At 44.0% G+C, this 24,181-nt stretch overlaps 1 protein-coding gene across 1 annotated transcript in view; it reads left to right on the top strand.

Annotated features, from left to right (window-relative positions):
• LOC144755905 (ras-related protein Rab-18-B-like) overlaps positions 1-24,181 on the top strand; it is a 473,688-nt gene that overhangs the window by 267,983 nt on the left and 181,524 nt on the right. The window contains exon 5 of the mRNA XM_078645291.1: positions 10,104-10,222. Within this exon, the coding sequence (XP_078501417.1) occupies positions 10,104-10,222 (119 nt within the window). The remainder of the gene's footprint in view (positions 1-10,103; positions 10,223-24,181) is intronic.

The raw sequence follows: 24,181 nt of genomic DNA, 5'->3' as shown, positions 1-24,181 counted from the left end.
AAGAACAGTTAGTTATAAGTTTTATCAAATTGACTGGGGTAAAAACAGATAAAAAAGAAACTCCTGATTTAACTATTATAATTATTGTCAATGTCTGTGATGCGGTGCCCTGCATTGTGCTCCATTTAGTATCTGGTTATGGTTTCCAGTTAGAACTGCGATTTCAGAGTTGCAGCTTCTGCCATTTGAAACCAGATCTCTGTTCATGAGCTGTTATATTCCAGTTAAATTTGACATAGCTTTTGCAATATTAACAAATTTCACCAATCTGCATGATAGTTTGATGTCACTTCCATCAAAGCATGCTTTTAGTGCTTGCCTGCTGGTTCGGATCCCTCTCATGTTCCAGGCTGGTTTTAGTAGTAGTTTGCGCTCTTTGCCTAAGCCTCTGCAGCTGCACAATAAATGGAAGATATCGTTTTTAAATTCGCAGCAGATTTTGCAGTTTGTGGCTGTGTCTGACCTTTGCCAAGGGGGAAGGTGCTGGTTGACCGGTAAAACACCCATCCTCAATTTCAGATATGATTCCTTCACAATCTTTGAGAATCCTGTTCCCAGGTAGGTTTGCGGCGCGGCCCTTGTGTAACTCTGAATGACAAATCACCTGTGTGCTCTTTTGGATAGGGTGGATTGGTCTTCTTCCAAAGATAATAACTTTACTGTTTTATTTACTAATTCTTTAAAGGTTTTCTGTGGGCCACTGATATCCCAGAGCTCCTGTAGGGCTAAAAAATTTCTTGCCAAGTGTAGATAGACCGCAGCTGGATTGTCTTTATTTATTTATTTATTTATTCTTTTTGTTCATCTCTTTCCATAAGTGCGAGTTCATAGAACCGTTCTCTGCTCCCTTGATTTTGTGCCAGAACTTTGCATAAGCTCACTTCCGTACTACTTGCTGTTTTTGGAGGCCAAATTCTAGTCTTAGCTGGGCTGGAGAAATATATTGTGGGAGGTTAAAAATTAGTTGAATTGATTTAGACACTGCTTTATCCAGAACTGCTTCGTCTCTTCCTCTCGTGCATTTGCTTCCGTAGGTGATGATAGGAAGTAATTTTGCTCGAAAGACTTCTAGAAGGGGCGGTAGATCAGGGCCTGTTATTTTGTGCTTAATTCGTTTAAGTGCTACTGCCAGTGCAGTCCCTCTTGTTCTAATAGTCGATTTGTGTTGTTCAAATGAACCCTTGCTGTCAAAAGTGATACCCAGGTACTTGTACTCATCGACCAACTCCAGCAATTTCCACTGAAGTTCCCAGCGACGATGCCCTTGTTTCCTTCGATTTATGATCATCACTTTTGACTTTTCCAGGTTTATCATTAGCTCATTTCTGTCTGAAAAGTTGCTTGTAGTATTTGTAAGGTGCTGGAGGCCAACTGGGGTTCAACTGATCAATATTAAATTGTCTGCATACAGCAGGTTTGATATTGTTAAGCCTCCTAGATTTGGGGCATGGTGGACGCAGTAGTCAAGCTCTGCTGACAGATCAGACAGGAAGAGGTTGAATAGCGTCGGGGCAAGAACACATCCCTGCTTCAGCCCCTTGGTGTTTGTTATTTTCTTCGACAGGATCTTACCAGTTCCTAGTTTAATTTGTATCCATGTGTCGGAATGCAGCGCAATTAGTTGGTTCAAAAGTTGCGGGGCGATTTTCCAGTCCGATAGCTTGGACCAAAGTGTGCCCCTTTCGATGCTGTCAAAAGCAGATGTATAGTCAATAAAACAGACAAATAGTGGCTTCTTGATTTTTACTGAGGCGTCAATTAATAAAGAGAGAGCGTGAATGTTAGTTGTTGTCCCTGTACTTCTTTGAAAGCCTGTTTGGTTAATAGGAATTAGTCCTCTAGTTGATGCCCATTCTGTGAGTTCCTCCAGTAATAGACCTGCAAAGTATTTTGTGTTTGTCAAGTAGGGCTATTAGCCTATAATTATTTGCTTGACTTTTACTGCCTTTTTTGAAAATGGGGGAAATAATAGATTCTTTCCAGGAGTTTGGGATTCTCCCCCCCCCCCCCATCCAGGATGTTTTTAAAGAGGGGACGAAGTTGTTCGGCCCAGTAATCTGGATCTTGTTTATATAGACTTGGAGGATTTCCGTAGGCCCAGGGGGCACCCTCTTTCTTGCCTTTACAGATTCGATTTTTGATCTGTTTAATTGTAAGTAACATAAGGTTTTCTTCCCCTAGGTTCTCCCGTGATTCGAGTTCGTAATTCATGGCCGTAGTGCCGTGGGTAATTTCGCCTCTGTTTTTGTTAAACTGATGATGCAAGTATTTTGCCCAATCTTCCTCGGATATCTGCGAGTTTATTTTATAGGCCCTTTGCGTTGTCTAAGTTGTTCACTGTCCGCCAGAATCTCGCGCTGTTGTTTGATTTGATGTCGTAAAGCAGTTCGGCCCATGTCTTCTCTGTAGATTCATGCCTTATTTGCCAAGCAATTTTGTTCTTTCTACACTTTAGCTTCCTTAATTCGACCTGTAAGCTGACATCGGGGCCTCTCTGATGCTTGGTTTGTTAGAGAGTTCTTTCTTTGTTCGCTCTTGTCTCCTCTGTGTAGACTATGATGATTCTCAGTTCTGCTTATGGTTATTCCTGTGTTTAATTTAGCATTAGCTAAGCTGAGGCTTTCTAAGAAGTTCTCCCAGGCCTTGATGTTGTCTCCTTCATTCGTTCTATTTTCTTCCCATCAATTTTTTGCCATCTCCGTGAATTTTTCCAGATCCTTTATTTTATATTTTAATCTCTTTCTGTTTGAGGTTACTATTAAATCCTGGTTTTCTGTTGAGAAGGTTTGTGCTGTACCCTGAACCTCCAGTTTGAGCTCTTGTGGCAAATGATCGCTATATTCCATTATTCCAATTTTAAACCCGCTTACTAGGTTCAGAATTGAGAGATATAAAGGTATGGTCTATTGCTGAGCTTGCCACCGTGTTGTGATAAGTTGCTGCTTGTTGGCAATCACCCCGATGTCTGCCGTTTAAAGCTATCAGCCCCAGACTAGTTAGTTCCGTCAGTGGGGATTTAGTTACCTTAGTTTGTTTACCCCACTTACTTTCATCCAGCGGGGAGAACCCCCATTCTAGTAGCTTTTTTTCAGCTCACAACCGCAACAATGAAGAGATCTAGAACTTCAAAACATTATAACATAGTATATAGTCCATGTTCACGTAGTCTTCTCCGTTGCTGCTGCATACTTGCTTTCTTTTGACGTGTGCCTGTTGAGCATCTTGTTTGATTGGACTGGGTGGCTGATTGGGCGATTGTGGCCCCTTCCCATCCACTAAGCAGTGTCCAAGTTGATGTTTATCGGATAGTTTGTACATATATTTATCATTTGTATGATGTACTTAGCATTGACTGTTGCTTAATTGTGCTGTGAAAATTCTCCACCCTTGCGACTTTATTGGTACACCCTCTTGCGGATGCCCAACTTTCCTTATTTTTCTGTCCTTGTTTGTTTAACGCTTCGACTTGGTGAGTTACTGAAGCAGAGACCTTCTGTCTCTGCCCCGTGATACTGCCTGATTAGGGAATCGGATGGAGACACTCACCTCCATCCGACCCCCTTTTCCAACTTTCTTCGGCTCGCTTCAGGCTGAAGGAAAGATTTCACACACGGGATCGGCGTATTTCAAATGCCGATCCTATGCTGTGAGACGCGCTGCTCCTGCAGCATGTCCATGTTGACACTGCGGCCTCAGCTGACGATCAGCTGGGGCTACGCTGGTCTCCATGACTACAAGAGACAATGCAGAGCTCTTACGAGCCTTAACAGGAAACAGGCTCACGGAGGTCTGATTTAATCTTTTTAACAAGTGTGTGAAAGTAAACCGGTCAAAATAAATAAATCGATTCACCTGATTTCTCAATAATAACTTGTACGCCGGTTAACCTTTCCTCTGCTTCATTGGTTACCAGCTGGGCTACTCTGTTCCTTTAAAAAAAAAAAAAATTAAAAGAGAGAAGAAAGAAGGGTTAAATTCAGGTCAAGACAATGGAAAGAGAGAAAGGGCTCACATATTAAGCCCTGAACACTCTCAGTTAAAGGAAAAATCCATAGCAACGTATGTCAACCATTTTGTTAAATCAATTTACATTACCATAACAGTTAAGGCAGCCATTTTAAAGGCTTTTGTCAATTGGCTCCTTACTCATACTATAACTCTGACTCTAAAATTTAGTTATGTCTTCAGAACACTCAACTAGCTCAATGTAAGACAAATTTGAAGGATTCATTAATAAAGCCCTAGATAGGGTAATGGGGTCACTTGATGACGTTATTGATAAGAAATTGGAAGCGCTTTATAAAAAAGGAGGGCCATCCTCAAGACCTCAAGAGGAGACTAGAGAGTCTGATAAAGGACAAAGGAAAAGATCAATGAGCTATAACCCTCCTAAAGGTGCTAAAAAAGCGAAAAGCTCCATCCCTACCACTCTGAATTCACGCTGTGGTGGTGACAATGACAGTGCCTTTGGCACAATAGATGTGACGATGGCAAGGAGGACGAGATTAACCTCTCTTATTCTTCTGACTTTGATTCTGAAGAAGAGGGTGAAATAAGAAACGTGGACCCTGACGCATCAAGGGCCTCAGGATCTAAAATGGGAATCGTAGACCCCTTTGGGGAATATATGTTTGACCCCCTACTTATCAGACATTCCCACTACCCCGAATGGATCCCCTCCCAGCATATAGGTGATTACCTTTCCCTTTGTCTACGTAAAGAGGTTCCAAAGGAGGTCAGATCCCAGCTGACATCTGAGTGTCCTCGCCCTTCTTTCTCTGACAAGGTAGCCTCAACCCCAGATCTGGATAATAAAGTAGTGGCATTCATCACCAAGAGCGGGAAAGATCCAAGGAAAGGCCTTGACAAGACCTTAAAATCTTGCCAAGATAGACTCTTGGATATCATAGGCCCCCTAACTAAAATGTTCGAACTAGCCAAAAAAGCTTATCTTGATAACACCCCCATAGACCCAAGAGAACTACGCCAGTGGGCACAAAGGGCAATTTGCCTACTTGGCAACACAAACACTGCACTCTTAAGTGAAATGAGAAAAAGTGTCCTTTTAAAAATCGACCCTAAGCTAGTAGAACTAGCTAACAAAGAAGGGGGGGCTTCTTCTTAAGACTTCCTCTTTGGGGAGGAATTTATCAAGGAGATGGCCAAATATGTTGGAGTGTTTAACTCCATTCAAAAATCTCAAAAATATATTAAAAAAGTCTTCCACGATAGGCTTTTTGGACGGACCGGGAGAACACTGGGTCGGTTCTCCGGCTGAGTACATTTTTTGTCAAGACCCTTCATGGGACAAGGAGGGAGGCCCTCCCAATCTGGCTTTGCAGGTCAATCAACTTCCACCCCCAAAGACAAAGATTTCGCGGAAGAGGCTTCAGGGGTGAAATAAGGCAAAGAGGTTTTTCAGCAGGTAAGACTAACCAAAGACCTTTCAGATATCCCTTTATAGGTGGGAAGAAGACAAGCCCAATTTTGTGATAACTGAAACATGGTGAGCCAAGACCCTTGGGTACTAGATACGGTCAAAGGTTACCAGATAGAATTCATAGATTTACCTATTCAAGAGAGACTTCCCCGAGAAATACTATTCTCCCAAAAATACTCTGCCTTGGTAAAAGATCTATTTGCCAAAGGGGCAATTCAAGAGGGAAAATAAATTGGCTTTGTCAGCAATGTCTTTCCAGTAGAAAAGAAAGACAAAAAGATGAGACCTGTTATAAATCTAAAAGACCTAAACCAATGGGTGGTTTACCGCCATTTCAAAATGGAGGGAATCCACCTCCTCGGAGATGTCCTAAGGAAAGGAGATTGGCTAACTTGACTAGATCTGAAGGATGCATACCTGACCATCCCTATCTGGCCCCACATCAGCAATTTTTCCAATTCTTCTGGGAGGGCAAACTATGGCAGTTTCTCATCCTCCCCTTCGGTCTCTCATCAGCCCCTTGGTGTTTCACTAAGGTACTGCGCCCAATAGCAGGTTGGCTAAGAAGCAAAGGAGTAAGATTAATTCTATATCTAGACGACCTTTTAATAATGGCTCAATCCAGAGAGGTAGCATCACAACACACAGACCTCACAATAAAACTCTTGGAACACCTAGTGTTTATTATAAACACCAAAAAATCGTCCACAACTCCAAGCCAGGTCACCCAGTTCCTGGGTTTTACAGTAAATACAGTTCAAGGAGAATTGAAATTACCAGGGGAAAAACTCAGAAAACTCAGAAAGGAGTTAAGGAAAATTCTAAAGAAACGAGGATTGCCGCTAAGAACATGATCAAGGGTACTGGGCTTATTATCCTTGACTATCCAAGCCATATATCTGGGACCTCTGTATTACCGGGCCCTTCAGAGACTCAAAGCCAAAGCTTTGAAATTGAGTCAATCCTATTCTCAGATAGTTCACCTGGACGCAGACTCCAGGAAAGGATACTATGGTGGTTAAGGAATGCAGAGGCGTGGAACGGCAGGGCCAGTTTTGGGGAAGAACCTGACATAGTAATAGTCTTGGATGCGAGCTTGAAGGGATAGGGTGACTCATCGACAGGGGGACTCTGGACAGTCCAGGAGAAGGAGTTACATATCCACTGCCTAGAACTACTGGCAGGATCCTTTGCAATCCAGAGCTTCACCAAGGGTTTGATGAAGTGTTCAGTCATGCTACGCATGGACAACGTATCTGCAGTGAGATACGTGAACAAGATGGGGGCCCCTCATTCCAAGTGACTCCCAGATCTAGCCAAGAAATTTTGGACATATTTCCTCAGCAAGGGCATTTCAGTGATTGCCAACCTTTTCCGGGTTGGAACAATGGAGTAGCAGACTGATTCTCCAGGGATTTGAAAGATTCAAGCAACTGGAAACTAGACAGGGAAGTTTTTCTGACCATTCAGTCGATATGGGGAGCCTTTGGAATAGATCTGTTTGCAGACAGAGTCAACACTCAACTACCTAAATTCTTCAGCTGGAGGCTGGTCCCTCAGGCCTTGGGGGTAGATGCGTTCCTGTAGAATTGGCACGGTTTACGACCCTACGCCTTTCCTCCTTTTGCCAAGCTCCCACGACTTCTTCTACAAGTTCGGAGGAACAAGGAAATAGTAGTAGTAATGACTCCCCTCTGGAGATCCCAGGTTTGGTTTCCAGTCCTGATGGAGAGGAGTGTAGATTTTCCAATCCTTGTACTTACCTTTGAGGAAATAATCACAGGTCTTCAAGGAGAATATCACCACCTTGTACTTCAGGGCCTTCTGTCACTCATGGAATGGAGGATTTTAGGAAACAGCGGCAGCTCCCAGGACTTTCAGAGAGCGCCTTCAGACTCAACAGAATCCTGGGCACCTGGCACAAGGAAAGCTTATGGATTAGCTTGGCGTAAATGGGTTTGTTGGTGCCTTCGACAGAACTACAATCCCATTTGAGCTGACCTAGTTCAAGTCATCAACTTCTTATCCGAAATTGTTGCATCAGGAGTGCATTTCGAACTGTTAATGTCTACAGATCGGCCATTGCAAGAGGGAACTTCTTGGTAGATGGTACCTCAGTAGGTCTAAAAAACTAATGAGAAGTATGCATGTTTTAAATCCACCTTTGCACAATATTCTGCCCTATGGGATGTGAGGGATGTTCTTAGAGTAATTACTAATTGGGAAGAGAATTCTACACTCTCATTAAGGAAACTATCCTATAAACTCACTGTTTTATTGTGCCTTGTCTCCTTCAGACGAACGTCAGATGTTAAAGCCTTAGATACCACCAGTAGGGCTTGTCAACCCGAGGGAGTGTGTTTCTACATAAAAATATGAACTAAAACAACGGCAACTTCTGTTTTCTACCCTTTTTTTCACAGAATGAAATCTTGTGTGTAGTGAAGTGTTTGTTGGAGTATGAAAGAAGAACCTTAAGGTTAAGAGGAATTGCTGAACAACTATTAATATCTCATAGGACTCCCCATAAAGCGTTTTCCTCTCCCACCTTAGTAAAATGGGTTAAGGATGGTCTGAAAGAACCTGGAATAGATATTTCTGTTTTTGGTGCACACTCTCTTAGAGGGGCCTCAGCTCCCAAAGCTTTTATTCTGGGTGGTGGCCTTCAAGACATCCTTAGGACTGCGGACTGGTCAAATACATGTATTTTCAAAAGCTGTTATTTTAAACCAGCAACAAATGTTATTGATAATGGGTTGAACACACTTTAAACTTGCATAATATTGGCCTCTGTGTCATGCCATAAAATTTAGATTTTTCACAGTCTGGTGGGCAGAAAATCTGGCTTTTATTAAAGACACTGAGGCTAAGATTATCCCTCCTCTAATAATTCCACCCTGGGTATATAGCTAAATGATGTTATTTTTTCTTGCAGATTAAATGTTTCAAAGAATTTATGGACGACTATACTAAAGTTTCCCAAAAATAATTTTAAGTTATCTTGTTCGCTGCACAAAGAAGGGAGAAGACTACGTGCACATGGACTATATACTATGTTAGAATGTTTTGAAGTTCTAGATCTCTTCATTGTTGCTGCTGTTAGGTGCGCAATAAAGGAGATTTGCATAATCTTAGTCTCCATGTCTTTAATAAAATCCAGATTTTCTGCCCACCAGACTGAAAAATCTAAATTGCCCTCCCATGGAGAATCTGCCACATGGTGATTTTTCACAGTACTAATTTTAAGGAAAGAGTCCTGATTGGTCACAGACAGGTGGTTGGGCATTCGGAAGGAAGTGAACGCTCACAAATTCTTACATTTTAGATTATTCACTAATTTTTGCTCCTATTTTGCTCCTGGTGGGGCTGCTACCACTGATGTTATGGACTTAATAAATAACTTACAAAGACACTACTTGGCTACGTCTACTTCTTCATCTCTATGCATGGAACACTACACGTTGCTATCAAATACATATTTTGCCAAGATTGGCAAAGCATTAATCAACAATGTGTGCCAAAACCCAAAAAGGTTATGCCCCCCTGCCTTCTTTCGTAGAGCAGTAGGTGTCTTTAGCAGGAACCTAACATTTTGTGTATGCACTTCTACTTCTCTGAGCTCCCATAGCTGTGTAGCCAAAAAGGCTGTCTACCTCCCAGAAGCACTAAAAATTTTATGATTAGAACGTAACTTGTAATTGTAGAACTGCTCACACTGTAACCCTACTGGCTATAAAGCAGAAAGCTGTTTGTGGCATATAGATGATTATGTTATAAGCTAGAACCCTATAGGCTCTCAGGTGTGAAACTGCTTGCATTAGAAAAAAAAGTTGGGTGTAATAGCCCTGCATGGTTTCTGCACTTAGGCATAAGTGTAGACCAGCTGAACATTTAAGTGCTCATGGAAATCTATTACTTGTGTGGATTTCCATGAACATGTCTGGTACTTTTTTTAATCTCTGAAAGGTCGGAAATCAGCTTAAATCCTAAGAGAAAATGTATGATGAACAGACTACCAGTTTTTAAAAATAGATTTTGGGAATTTGATTCAATGTTATTACCTCTTGCGTATTAGGAAAAGGATTTCTGACTATTACTGGCTATTGGCGCTCATACCAAAGTGTCAGCTGCTCAACTTCAGATATCTAACATACTGAAGCCTTCAATTAAATCTTAGTGGGCTACCCGTGATGTAACCTGTTTTTATCATCCAACATTGACATGGTTTTACATGGCGGTCACGGACAGCAATAACACAGTTCGGAATGATATTGCAAAGCGTTCCTTAAACAGTGCTTCCCCCACTTTTGAACAAGGAGAGAATGTTCAGGGAAGGGGCCCTCTGCCAATTTTTTATGGATCTTGTGCTACTACTCAACTCTAAATGAGGTCCCAGATTTGTACAGCCATATGTGTGGTAGCTACTGAACTTTTTCACCGCTGTTGTAAAAGTCAGAAAATAATAGAACCTATGGGTCTTTTATGGACAATACTGCGCTTTTATTATTCACATGATAGAAAGGTGTGCAATATGCCTTCACACAAGAAAAAACGATATTTGGATTGCATTTTAAGCATATTTTTGCAGTGCACTATTCTGCATAAATGTTTTCTCTCCTGCTCTAAATGTGCCTTTGTCTTTTGGTGCCTTGTTTTGTCACAGTGTATGATGTCACTAGGCGAGAAACTTTGCAGAAGCTAATTATCTGGATGAATGAGTTAGATACCTACAGCACGAAGGACAACATGGTGAAGATGTTGGTTGGCAACAAGATTGACAAGGTCAGTGCAGAGTTATGCGAAATAAGAATATTTATGCTTCACGATTAACCAACTCTAGCTTAAATTAAAGGGCGTTATGTTATGTTAAGTTATATTTAATTTATAAGGCGTGCAGCTACTCGAAAGTGTCCCGGCGCTTACTTCAGAAAAGAAAGAACATGCTCACCCGTCAGGTTAAAAAAGCAACGTTTTTAATTTTTTCTTGAACAACAGTGGATCCTGGATGCCCCGCAGAGCCAGGGTCAGCATATTCCAGGCCAGGCCTGCTTTACGCACAAAAGAATTCCCGCCAAGTCGCTGGCGTTTAAACTTCGGCGTCTGCATCAGCAACTGGGCAGACGAGCACAGCTGTCTCCCTGGTATATAGAAAGCGAACCTCTTCTGCAAATAGATGGGGCCAAGACCATAAAGGGCCCGGTGAGCAATTGACAGCATTTTTTATTTAATGCGAGATTCAACCAATGCAAAGTGCGCAAATGAGTGCGAACACTATGCCTAGATGACAAACCCCAATGAAGTCTGGCCGCCGAGTTTTGAACAACTTGCAGTTTCTTCACAAGAAATCCTGGACTGCCAACCAAAAGGGCGTTGGCATAATCTAAACGGGACAAAATCAATGGACGGGCCACAGTTTCTCTGGCCGTGCATGGCAAAAAGGGAAGAAACTTCTTCCTTGATTTAATGCATCCTGCTGAAGATGACAGTGCTTGTTAGCCAGGGGTGTAAGACTGCACTTTACAGTAGAGATTAAATGCTCTTTTTGTGCTGTTTTTTTAACCATGCGAAAACACATATTGTTTGAAAAACAAAAGATGCAGTCTTTCACTCCAAGTCTTTAACCCAGATTCTCCTGCTGCTTCACAGTTATTTGCCATTTAGTGCCTGCTCCTTTTCCATGCTCAATTTATCTAAGCCTGAAACTATCTACCTCACTATCAACTTGGCGCCTTCTCCTCAACCAACCCCTAGACTATACCCCCTCACATTCTTAACACATACATCATCAGCTGCCAGAACTCTCAGAGTGTACGTCTACACAACCATATGCCAGGAATATTTTATAACAATACTAGCCACTATATTCCGAGTACTTAAAATAGTGAAATCATTCCTTGCATCCCATTCCACGCAGTTTTTCATCTTTGTTAATCATCATTTATATGACTCATATTCACCATAGCTGTATGTTTCCCACCTGAAATGAATGTATTTGTATCTTATAACAGTGTTCCTGGTTCAATATATAGCAATTTTTTTTATTGAAAAGCTATTTGTTGCTCAAATAAGTAGTAAATAAATAAGGTTGCAACCTAGACACATAAGTAGCACTCAACTCCATGGATCTTCTCGTATACCACTGCCCACTCTCTGCCACCCAGTCTACCATCTTTCACCTCTTCTCCATTCCTGTTAGACAAACACAGACATCAGAGATGTACTCTCAGATCTCCTCACCACTACATCTGTCCGACAGAGCTGCAGCACACTTCTTGGCAGCGTCATCCTCCCAAACAACAAAAGGGCAAAGAAAACAAGAGACTTCCTCCTCAACCTTAAACACACCCATGGTCCCCAACCAAACCACACCATAGGCCACATCCTCAACATTACCAACCCTCCTATGCAGTTCACCCACTGCAGTGAAACTTTAGTTATGTTATTCGAGTGTTTCATGTATTTTCTTTGCCCTTGAAATGGTGAAGCAATACTGATGGGAAACCGTGCAGAGTGGTGCAATAATCTAAGAGCTGTCTGAGCTGGAGGACAGTAGAAGTAAGCATACCTGATGAGATCTGATGTGCTAAAAAAGAAGTGTAGGAAAAAGGGACAATAACAGGGTAGAGGTCCATGGGGTAGGAGAGATGTGGTTAGGACATTGGATGTTTGAGGGGACCTAGAAAACATGAACTAAAAGGATGTTAGTAAAATGAGAATTATGATTAATATGTATGGAGTTATGATAGAGTTATGAACCAAGTAAAATACCAAAGTGTAATTGGGAAACTCTTTATAGCTATCTAACTTGCCACACTTATGTATACTAAAATGGTAAGAAATGTTTAAAATAAATTGCTCTTCAAAACTTTGTATCTGATATGAGGTGCACTTTCCTTTGGTAGAGTTGCCTAGTAAGCTTCTTCTCTGTTACACTTTTTCAGAATAATAACTATTTCATCTCCAGTGCACCAGCAATCCTAGATCAGCATGGGTTACCTCCTTGTATTGTATGATCCTTGGCACTTGTGGCTCTATCTATAGAGTCAAAATGTGACTGCTGAAAACGTGTGGTTGTTGTATTCTTTTCCCGTTGATTTGTAAATGTTCCTCCTGTCCTGAGGAAGGCTAATCTTGGATCTGAAACAGTGGCTTTAATAAACCACCATGCCCTGTGGGTATGGTATACAGCTGATCAAGTCTCCACTGCCTTGGACTACCTGCCTACAGATGCATTATATTATAGCAACACCGCTTGAATTGGCCATCTTGGAAAGACTTATGCACCTCTAAGAGCAAAAGTGACACCTAATGTATTGTGTGTTGAGTTTCGTTTTGTGCACTGGCTTTTTTACGATTCGGGCGATTCAGACCCCAGTTTTCTTGGTGGTAGTTAAATCATATTCTCACATCTGCCAAAATTGGTAAAAAAATGTACTTTTACATTCAGAGAATACGTTGTATAGTGGCAAATTTTCTAAACTTGGAGCATTGAGACTTGAGTTCTATCCCCCGCTTTGACACTTGACCAAAATAAAGTGTTTGTTTCTCAACATGTCAATCTATCTTGTTAATTGGAATGTAAATATTCAGTAAATATCTCTACATACTTCTGACTAATACAGTGCCAATTACATAATTCTATGCCCTTCCACTCTACAAACTGGTTTCTGACATCTAACCTATGCAAGATCTCACACACCGTTCTACTCCCTAATGTTTAAGAGGGTCCTTCTACAATAAAAATGTTAAGAGGAAACGCTCAATTCCTCTTCGGTCCTAGGAGTGTATTACATAAGATAAATATAATAGGTCTTGTCAGACTCTTTCAGTACTGATTACCAGAGAAGGTTGTACTTTACGTTAACAAGACCCCCTGCGATCACCGGCAACAATTAACAAACTGAACATGGATTGCCTCTTCAGTTCCACATCTCGTCACACATGATGTCACTGTTGCACGAATATGAATTTACCTTGAAAAACACAAAAGAAAAGAGGTGTTTGGGAAAACATGAACAGTTCGTTTAATTAAGCACTTCAGCCGGGAGCACAGTTACAGAAGCTGGTCTATGGACTGTCTCAAAGTATAATCATTCTGAACAGGGTTTTATACATTTCTTTGGGTATCATAAAATACTTACGTTGATCCTTTTTGGTAAACGAATGCAGGCCTTGTCTGTGGAGTCATAAATAAGGCCCCTGATAACAAATGCAGGAGGGCATGTGATCACTACATGTACTCTGTGTGCTGTGTCCTGTTTGGCTGTGTGGTCCTAACTTCATGCGACATCTGACTTTAGGGTTTTTGGGGAATATTCGCACCCCTCTGGCCATGTGTGCTTTGTTGGGGCCAATGTCCCTGGACCATTGTGGTCTTGATATGCTATATCGTAAAAGAGGCCGGCTTCTCCCCAGCATCATATGCGGACGACACCCAAATTGTGGTCTCCCTCACAAATAGAGAGAAGAACCCGGGAGGGGCTTTCAGTGCCTGTATGAAGAAGGTGAGTGATTGGATGGACCACAACTGCTTAAAATTGAATGCTTCAAAAATCGATGTTATTATCTTAGGTAATAAACCCTCTCTCTGGACGCCGGACTGGTGGCCACCAGAATTGGACACACTGCCCACAGTTCCCAAAAAAACAAAGGATCTTGGTATTACCTTAGACAGGGAACCTAAATTTAAAGAACAAATCAACAAAATAATACATACCAGCTGAACTTTTCAAAACAGTGACCATGGCATTGGTCCTCACATGAATCGACTATTGTAATAGTCTTGATCTTACCCTCAACTCAGGTCTGGTTAACAGACTCCAGACTGCAGAATACGGCAGCTCGCCTTATTTGTAAAATTCTGAAAACCATCTGCAAAAGAGGCCATAAAAAACTTGCATTGGCTACCGGTTAGTCAGAGATGTAAGTTTAAAGCCCTTTGCTTGGCTTTTAAATCTCTGCACGGGATGGGACCAGCACAGTTCAGGAACAAACTGAAATGGTACATTCCAGCTAGAACACTATGGTCCAGCTCAGTCAATAACCTAGTGGTCACCCCTTTCAAGAAGGCCTCTTGGGAAGGGAAGAGTTTCTTTAGGTCGACAGCACGGCTTTGGAATGAATTACCCATCTCTTTAAAAACTCCTCCCTCCCTGCTGAACTTCAGGAAAAGATTAAAAACCTGGTTCTTCACACAAAATGCATAATCTAATAACTATATACAATATCTCTGTTCTTGCCTGCACTAGCAGGACGCTGACATACTTGCCTCCATTCTCATAACGCCAAGACGCCTCCGGGCAGGAGTTGCGCTTTTACAAGTCCTATTTACATTACATTATATCACTATAAATATTAGCATCAATTATATCAATATTACCATAACTACAAACATTTTTTCCTGTTTTTAGCTTCCATGGTATAACAGCGTGCGTGCTGGATATTGTAGTCTTGGTTTGCTTCAAAGGCCTAGATATGCCATCAAATCTCATAGCTCTGACTTGCATGTTAAAAGCTCAGTACTGGAACCAGTTTCCATGATGACTTGGAGTGAGATGGTCACTCAGTATGTTTTTGTACGGAAGATCTGCACTTGTAATCACTTCATTGTAAGAAATTGGTATTAAATAAATAGTGCAGTTCCTGCATCTCTGAAAATGTAGTGTTATTTGATTTAAAGGACATTTAGTCAGTCAGTCAAGGCAAGCTTTATTCGATTAATTAAAATCATAAAAGCATTTTCCTCACATATTTAGAAAAAACAAAACAATTCATGTGTTAAAAATAATTTCATGTCTAAAAACAATTAATACGTTTAAAACGAACGAACCCTCCGCCTTTTACCTGTTGCGCACTCTGCCGCCCCCCCCAACCGAGTAGCGGTAAAACACACACTACGTCTGGGCCTTTTGAATTGTAGATCCCTCCCCAGGCACTCACATGAGGTTAACCTCCTCATTTCAGAACAGGAGTTGGACGTGTTGTTTCTTACGGAAACATGGATTACGCAGGGCTCAGAAGCAGATATGGTGAATGCCCTTCCCCCTGATTATCTAATCCTGACCCAGGACAGGCCATCGGGTCGAGGAGGAGGCATCGCCATTCTATATAAAAACTCACTAACCTGCAGAACCCAGAAAGGGGAGGTGGAAGACTGCGAGAGCTGCAAGTTCTCCTTCCAAATCTCTCACACTGTCGCAATGTCTGGGCTGTTAGTTTACCGCCCCCCAGGAAATACTGGAAACTTTGCCAACTCTATTATAGAAACGGCAATGGTCGGTGCTGCCTCTGCCACCAATTTCATTATCCTGGGAGACCTCAAACTCCACTTCGACGATCAGGAAGATCGGTCGGCGACTGCCCTCTTGCATGATCTTAGAACCTGCGAGGTTGACCTTATAAACTTGGAGCCCACTCACAACAAAGGCCACTTGTTGGATTCTATCTTCGTAAATATCTCCACCATAAAGGCAGCCCCTCCCATCCCCCTGCCACGGACGGACCACTTCTTGATCCCTTTCACCTGGGAAATTGAAATTAAGAATCTCCCTCCCTCCAATGTTGATGCATCTGAAAGACCATGGGCCAGGCTTTCTGTTGAAAAATGTTCACGAAGCCTTGTAGCCTCACGCCCACGGCTCTCACAGGACCCTGTCCTAGCAGAAGCAGATCTCTGTAAGTGGATATCGAACACCCTAGATGCAGTCCTCCCTAGGAGAGCGGTAGGAAAAAAGGAGAAAAGACTACACACCGCCCCTTGGTATACTCCTGAACTGAGGGTGATGCGGAGGGCATGTAAAAAACTAGAGCGCTCTTGGAGAAAAAATTGGGAAGTAGCTAGTAAGACAGAATACCGTTTAGCGATAAGAAGCTATAAGCACTCTATCCAGCGAGCTAAAACTCAGTTCTTTAAGGAGAAAATTAGTAACGCCTCTAACTCTGCAAGAGAAACGTTCCTGGTGGTTAAAGAACTTTTGAGGGTTCCTACACCTTCTGCCCCCTCGGAGAACTTAGAGGATAAATGCAACAATCTGGCAAAGTACTTCCACTTGAAAATTGAAAAAATGTTGAGCTCCCTACCTCAACCCAAGATAGGACCCGAGCTCCTGGAGAAGGAGAGCTTGTCCCAGAAGACCTTGGAATCTTTTGGCCCCATTACTCAAGATGAATCCCTTAAAGTCCTCCTTTCTATTAAGAGTGGTTCCCCCCGGGATATCGTCCCAATGAGAATCTTGAAAATGATCGCCCCTTCCGTTGTGGAGCCTGTCACTGAAGTTATCAATGCCTCATTAAATGCGGGTATTGTCCCTCCCAACTGGAAGAGGGCAATAGTGAAAGCTCTCTTCCAAGCCTGGACCCCTCAGATATGGCTAATTATAGACCCATTTCGCTCCTTCCGGGACTCAGCAAAATCACGGAAAAACTGGTTAACCATCAACTGTCCAACTTCCTTGAGTCCAACAGGGTACTAAAAAGCTCACAAACAGGTTTCCGTCCTGGCCAAGGCACTGACACCGCCTTGCTGGCAGTCGCTGAGGAGGCACGCTGCATTTTGGATTCAGGAGGATCAGTGGCAGTGATCCTCCTGGACCTCAGTGCAGCTTTTGACACTGTCAACCATCGAGTGTTACTTCAGCGACTGTCAGCTGCCGGAGTGAGGGGGGCTGCGCTGAATTGGCTTAGATCATTTCTCAGCGAAAGATCTTTCCAGGTTTGGGAAGGAGGCTCACGATCAGCATCCACCCACCTCCACTGTGGTGTGCCTCAGGGCTCATCCCTGAGCCCCACACTATTTAATGTGTATATGGCCCCTTTGGAGGATGTGGTGGCTCCTTTTGACATCAAGATCGTGAGCTACGCCGACGACACCCAACTGGTGTTCGCCCTTTCCCAATCCACGGAGAACTCTCAGACACTTCATGCGTGCCTTTCAAAAATCCATTCTTGGATGGGGGACTCAGCACTGAAACTGAATGGGTCTAAAACGGAGATAATGCTGTTGGGTCCTAAATCTCCCTCTCTTCCCTGTTCGGCCTGGCCTAGTTGTTTAGGATCTCCTCCCGAACCCAAGGCTGAGATCAAGAGCCTGGGTATCTGGTTGGAACAAGACCTTTCCTTTAGGACCCAAGCCTTTAAACTAGCTGGTCTCTGCTTTGGCCTCCTCCGATCGGTACGCAAAATACTGCCCCTGATTCCTCCCCTATCCCGGAAACTTCTAATACAGGGTCTGATCATGTCCAGATTGGACTTTAGCAACGCGATCTACCTTGGGGCCCCTGAGGCCACCTTCAACAGACTCCAACAAATTCAGAACGCGGCCGCACGACTGTTATATGACATCCCTATGTCTCGCTCGGCTAAACCAACTCTGAGGGCGCTACACTGGTTGCCCATTCGGGAAAGGGTGAAATTCAAATCCCTCTGCCTTGCGCACAAAATTTTGCAAGGCAAAGGTCCCCCAGCCCTGCAAAAGTTGGTGGTCCCATATAAAGCCTGCAGAAGCTTACGCTCGGACCAGCACCACCTGATCTGTGTCCCCAGAGTAAAAAAGGCCCGTTCAGGAGGAAGGAGATTCTCCGTCAATGTCGCTGCCCTCTGGAATGCCCTCCCCCTAGGTCTACGCGCAGAACCTTGCATCTTGCGCTTTCGAAAACAGTTGAAAACCCTTCTTTTCTGTTAATTCCCCTTTTCCCCTCTGCTCGTCCCAAGACTCTGTCTGGCAAAGCGCTGGATGCTCCAGGGTAACCGTGCGCTGTACAAAACCGATCTAATAATAATAATAATAATAAAAACAACATTTAAGAGGACAGTTTCATGTATTTACAAAGGGAAGACTATTTCGTCGGTAGAACTAATGGATAACAGTTTATAACACAAATCAGGGAACATTTAGCTTCAGTTTTTTAGACTTAATACACATAGCAGCAACCAAAAAACTTGCGACCCCAAATATTACTCTGATGCTGCTCAGGAGCTGTAGGTAACGGAGTGCGGGCCGGACTTGTGTAAACCCTGCTTCTCTCAAGATAGGTAATAAAAACTGTTTCCTACATTCCTCATAATGGCCACAAAACATAAAAAAGTGCATCAGTGACTGTTCGGAGAAACTATCACAGCTGCAGGGGATAGAAGGATCTGTTTTTCTCCATACTGGATAATTCCCCAAGGAGTACTGGATGATATTAAGTCTAAATCTCACAAGGAGGTTACGATGGAAGGGTCGGGTCACAATACTCAAATACGGTTCTATTTTAGGGGTAGTCTGTAGTATGTAATTAGCTCTAACTCCCGATTTTTGGACCTCTACTTCCTCCCGTTCCATCTCCACCCATCCCAAAAAGTTGTTCTTAATCCACAGTACATCTCCCTTCTTGATGGTACTTGGTGCAAGGTATAGATCAGGCCTCCCCAGTTTACAAAAAGTGGTTTAATGTAAACCAACCAAGGGATTTTATTGACTTTATCCAGTGCCATACAGTCTTTTAAAATAGAATGGTTTAAACTAATTTCAGATTTCAGCCAGGTCTTGACCCAGCAGGTCAGGGGAGCGAGCTGAAGCTGGTCACTGATGAAACCAAGACCCAGCTCTGTATGCACGGAAAGTACTGGGGTTGATTGGGGGACCACTAACAGGGATCTAAGGAACTTATTTTCCGCCACCTGGAGTTTGCTTTGAGGTAAATAACCCCATAGGGAAGCACCGTATTTTGCAATTGAAAGGCTTTTTGACTTATTCACTGTCAACAGGGCTTCTACTGGGCGCGATCCCAGTCGTTTCGCAAAGCTCAGCAGAGCCGAAGTTGATCTGGTGACAGCTAAGCCTTTGGCATTTAATTGTGGCCTCCAGGTGCCCCTTTCATCAAATATGACACCCAAGTATGTAAAGACCGGGACCCTGGAGATTTCTTCGCCGTTACACAGAAACTTTCTTATCTTTGCAGTTTTTGGGCGTTTCCCTGCAACCATAATGTGTGATTTTTTGTTGTTAATCTGTAAATCCAAGGAGGACATAAATACCCCAAAATCGTCCAAGAGTCTCTGCAGCCCTACCCCAGTACGGGCCAGCAGTACAGCGTCGTCCGCGTAGAGGAGTACCGGCACCATATACTCCCCCACTCGTGGGACGTCGGGTGTGGACCCCTTCAAGGATAATTCAAGAGAATTTATATATAAGGTGAATAGGAGGGGTGCCAGAATGCACCCCTGCCTTACGCCTCGTTTTGATCCAAAGAAGCTAGTAGATCCTCCCTCTCTATTGGTTCTAATAGAGGCACACAGATCTTGATGCAGTGCCGCTAAATAGTTTACCAAAGGCGGGTCTATCCCTATGTTAATTAGAATCGCCCAGAGTTTGGTACGATTGACCAAATCGAAGGCCGAAGATAGGTCCATAAAGGCCATATATAACAGACCCTCCTTAGCCAAGGTGTATTTGCTAATTAACATGTGGAGGTTGAGGCATTGATCGAGAGTACCCCTTTTAGCCCTGAACCCGTATTGTAAATCAGAAAGGACCCTCCTCTCTTCCAGAAATACACCGAGTCTCTGCAGAATGACTCTGCCCAAGATCTTAACGGCTGAGTCAATCAGAGAGATCGGCCTGTAGCAGGCGGGGTCAGTTCTTGATCCTTTTTTAAATACGGGTATTATAGACGATGTAGCCCAGGACAAAGGAAACCCCGATATAGTTGTGGAGTTGAAAACATTTGTAAGGGTCTTAGTCCAAAACCCCAAAGGGGTCCTGTAAAGGTCTGCGGGCACACCGTCCGGGCCCGGTGCCTTATTTTTCGACATCTCTACAATAGCCCTTTGTACCTCTGCCTCATTAAACCGCAGGGAGGGAGCTATACAGTTATCTGTAGGGTCCGTCAGTGATGTATAATCTGCGGCACTATTGTATATTTTGCTGAAATGCGCAACCCATATTTCATCAGGGATCACAGAGTCCATCACCAGGTTATTTGTATCTGCAAAATAAGGGTGGTTAATTACAGCCCAGAATTTAGAACTATCTCTAAGTACATCAATTGACATGAGTTTTTCCCATGCCTCGTTTTTTATGCATTTTTTACGTTTAGCCATGGCAAGTTTGTAATTTTTTCTAAGTACAGCCACTAGCTCCCGATTTCTTGGTTTTTGTTTTAATGCATACATGAGTTCTTTGTGAGCTTTTGAACATATCTAATCAAACCACCTTGGTTGGTTGAGGCCATCCCTCTTCTTATTAGATTTTAGGTCAAGTCTGACTTGGGCGCAGATATTGGTAAAGGAGTTTATGACCTCATTCCCATCTGCCAAGTTATCTAGGCATATTTCCATGTCCTCTTTTACTTTAGACTCTAACTCCTGCATAAAAGTGTCTGGGACCACTTTGGCCCAGTTAGGCCTCCTCCCCTGGTCTTTAGGGATAAGTTTATCAAAATTACGTTCCTCGGTTTCCCTTTGATTATGTGCATCCCCCCCCCTTGTGTAGGGACAGAATCAGGGGGTTGTGGTCGCTAAAGGCCGAAACTGCAACCTCAAAAGAGGAACCCGCCTCTACTATGCCAGGGGAGACAAAGATATAATCAATTACTGTCTCTGCCTCGCTGCCTACGAAAGTCGGGGCCCTTTCCTCCCCTCCACTTCCCTCAACTTCATATAAATTAGTGTTTGCAAGGAGTTCTTCCAACAACTCACCTTGAGGCGAGTGTTCGAAGTGAGTCGAGATTGCACCAGGGGGACCAATGTGATGTTTGACCAGACAGTCCCAGACACAAGGGTGTATATTAAAGTCACCCATTAAAATTACGTCGAATAAAGCATTTTGTGTTGACTTATAATCTTCTAAGAAAGAAGCCAGAGTATTCAGGTATATATTTTGTGTAACCTTCTCTGGTGCATTATAAAAGTTCAGAATTAGAATCTTTGGGTATTTAGGACAGGTCCATTCTAATCCTTGTAAATTAGCTGAATTAATCTCCAAATTGGTAAATGAGCCTGGGAGTTTAAGTGAGATTAGAATACATAAGCCGCCTTTAGGCCTCCCTCCCAGACCATGAGTGGCCTTAACTTGGAAACTACAATAACCATCTAAATAAAAAAGATCACTTGTGTCCCAGGTCTCTTGGAAAGCAATAATCTCATGCTGTGCCACAAAATGTAACCATCTGTCATCCTTTACTTTCTTAGTCAGACCCGCCACATTCTAACTAAGTACTTTATAGGAGGAGTGGGATTGTAGCTGCCTATTCTGCTCATTTTTGAGAGTTTTATCAATATCAGTGGGTAGTTGTCAATCATTTATGTCCAGACTCGACAAGGCAGAGAATCTATTTGTTAAAGTTATTTCTGAATTGGGTCCTACACCAATCTTGTCGGTCGAGACAGTTTTTAATGCCCTCAAGGAGGCCTGTTGAAGTTGATATTTATGTTTTGTATTATTAGCATTCAAAATAGAACAGTGAGTCTGTGAAACTTTAGGCAAACATACTATGGGTTGAGGGTAAGAGGGTGGAGGGTAGAAATAACCTAGAGGTAGAGGCCTAACACCTTGACCATCAAGCTCTGAGCCATCCCATAGCAAAGTATCCACCATATTTGCTCTATTAAAATTAACAACCACACAATCACCTGGGATGGTCTTTTTTTGTTTTCCAACCCACTTAACCCTTCTTGCCGTAATGATGCTCGAGGCAATGTCATTGCTCCCACTGCTAAACTGTGAGCACCACCTTTTGGTTCTGTCCAGAAGTTCTTTCTCACATTCCTCAGCACCATTATTTAGGGAAGGAATACCAGACAGAATTACGACTAAAGGAGCAGCTTGCGGAGGAAGGTGTAGTGTGGGTAATTTTGAGCTACGGGTATGAAGAGTATGACGATCTTTGCCTGGGGACCTTGTATGTATAACTTCCGCGGGTATGACTTGTCGTTGGACCCCCGGGGTTGACTTCGCCCTCTTTTCTTGATATCTTGATCTTTCTGAATTAGGCTGCATGTCATCACCCAGGGGGGAATCCATATCTATTTCCTGACTGGTTACCCTAGTTTGATTTACACATGTGGCACTGCCATCTTTGGGACCTATAAGATGAGCCCTAAGATCCTTCAAAAAATGATCAATATTTTCGCATTTCTTAACAATGTTTGCGACACAAAGATTCAAAGAGTCCACTATGTCCTTGCCAATGTTCACAAGTACCGGCTCCAAATGGGATTCGATTAATTCTTCCATTAGTTCCATTACATTAGATGGGAGGACAGAGTTCGATGTTGTAGCCACTCCCCCTTTGGACTGATTAAGTGAATTCTTCTCTTTACTGCCTTTACTAGTCATTTTTCCGTTTTCAACGTGTATCCTCGTCACCCCCGAGCTCGCTCTCTGAGAAGTATCTGCTAAAGCCGGGTTGTCCGGGGCACCCTGAAGCGGGTTAACTATTATTATGTCTGGGTCTAGGGGGATGGTGGGTGCAGTACTTGGTGATGTTACAGCATTCAGAATGGGCACTGCATCTGTAAGTGAATCAAGTCCCAGTTCCTTCTCAACGTTAGCAATTTGAACGTTTAAAGCCCCCACAGCAGAAGTTAAATATGAAATAATAGTCTCTGATTTGCGGGGCACCTTGGCCATCTTACCTTCTCCTTCTCTAGGTGGTAGTTTGCGCTTCCCCATCTTGCGGCCAAAGGGGGTGGCCCGACCCGACCTCTGCTGGCCCCTGATGGCCACAGATGGCCCGCCCTCTGCCCGGGATCAACCCGGCGCCGCCCAAGCGCGTCCCGCGACGCGGGAGGAGCGACTCGTCATTAAGCGCCACCGGGTGCGGGAAAGTAACGCTGTAGGCAGCGTCCCCGAATGCGCACAGGGGACGCTGGGAAATGTAGGCGCTGGCTAGTTGTCCGCTCCCCCCCTCTCGGCGGCCGCGGTGGCAGGTGCGGCGGCGGAGGAGAGCAGAGAAGTGAAGCGCGGTGATCAGGTGAAAGCGCCGGTGATCAAGTGCCCCCAGCAAAGTTGGAGCCCCGCTCCCCAGCAGGAGCGGCTCGTCTTTAAGCGCCTCCGGGCGCGGGAAAGTAAAGCTGTAGGCAGCGTCCCCGAATCCACACAGGGGACGCTGGGAAATATAGGCGCTGGCTAGTTGTCCGCTCCCCCCTCTTGGCAGTGGCAGGTGCGGCGGCGGTGGAGAGCAGAGAAGTGAAGCGCGGTGACCAGGTGAGAGCGCCGGCGATCGAGTGCCCCCAGCAAAGTTGGAGCCCCGCTCCCCAGCAGGAGCGGCTCGTCTTTAAGCGCCTCTGGGCGCGGGAAAGTAACGCTGTAGGCAGCGTCCCCGAATCCACACAGGGGACGCTGAGAAATGTAGGCGCTGGCTAGTTGTCCGCTCCCCCCTCTCGGCAGCCACGGTGGCAGGTGCGGCGGCGGAGGAGAGCAGAGAAGTGAAGTGCGGTGACCAGGTGAGAGCGCCGGTGATCAAGTGCCCCCAGCAAAGTTGGAGCCCCGCTCCCCAGCAGGAGCGGCTCGTCTTTAAGCGCCTCCGGGCGCGGGAAAGTAACGATGTAGGCAGCGTCCCCGAATCCACACAGGGGACGGTGGGAAATGTAGGCGCTGGCTAGTTGTCCGCTCCCCCCTCTCGGCGGCCGCGGTGGCAGGTGCGGCGGAGGAGGAGGAGAGCAGAGAAGTGAAGCGCGGTGACCAGGTGAGAGCGCCGGTGATCAAGTGCCCCCAGCAAAGTTGGAGCCCCGCTCCCCAGCAGGAGCGGCTCGTCTTTA

The sequence above is a fragment of the Lissotriton helveticus genome, chromosome 5_1 (genome assembly GCF_964261635.1).
Source record: "Lissotriton helveticus chromosome 5_1, aLisHel1.1, whole genome shotgun sequence".
Classification (NCBI taxonomy): domain Eukaryota; kingdom Metazoa; phylum Chordata; class Amphibia; order Caudata; family Salamandridae; genus Lissotriton; species Lissotriton helveticus.
This window is presented reverse-complemented; position numbering and strand designations above follow the sequence as displayed.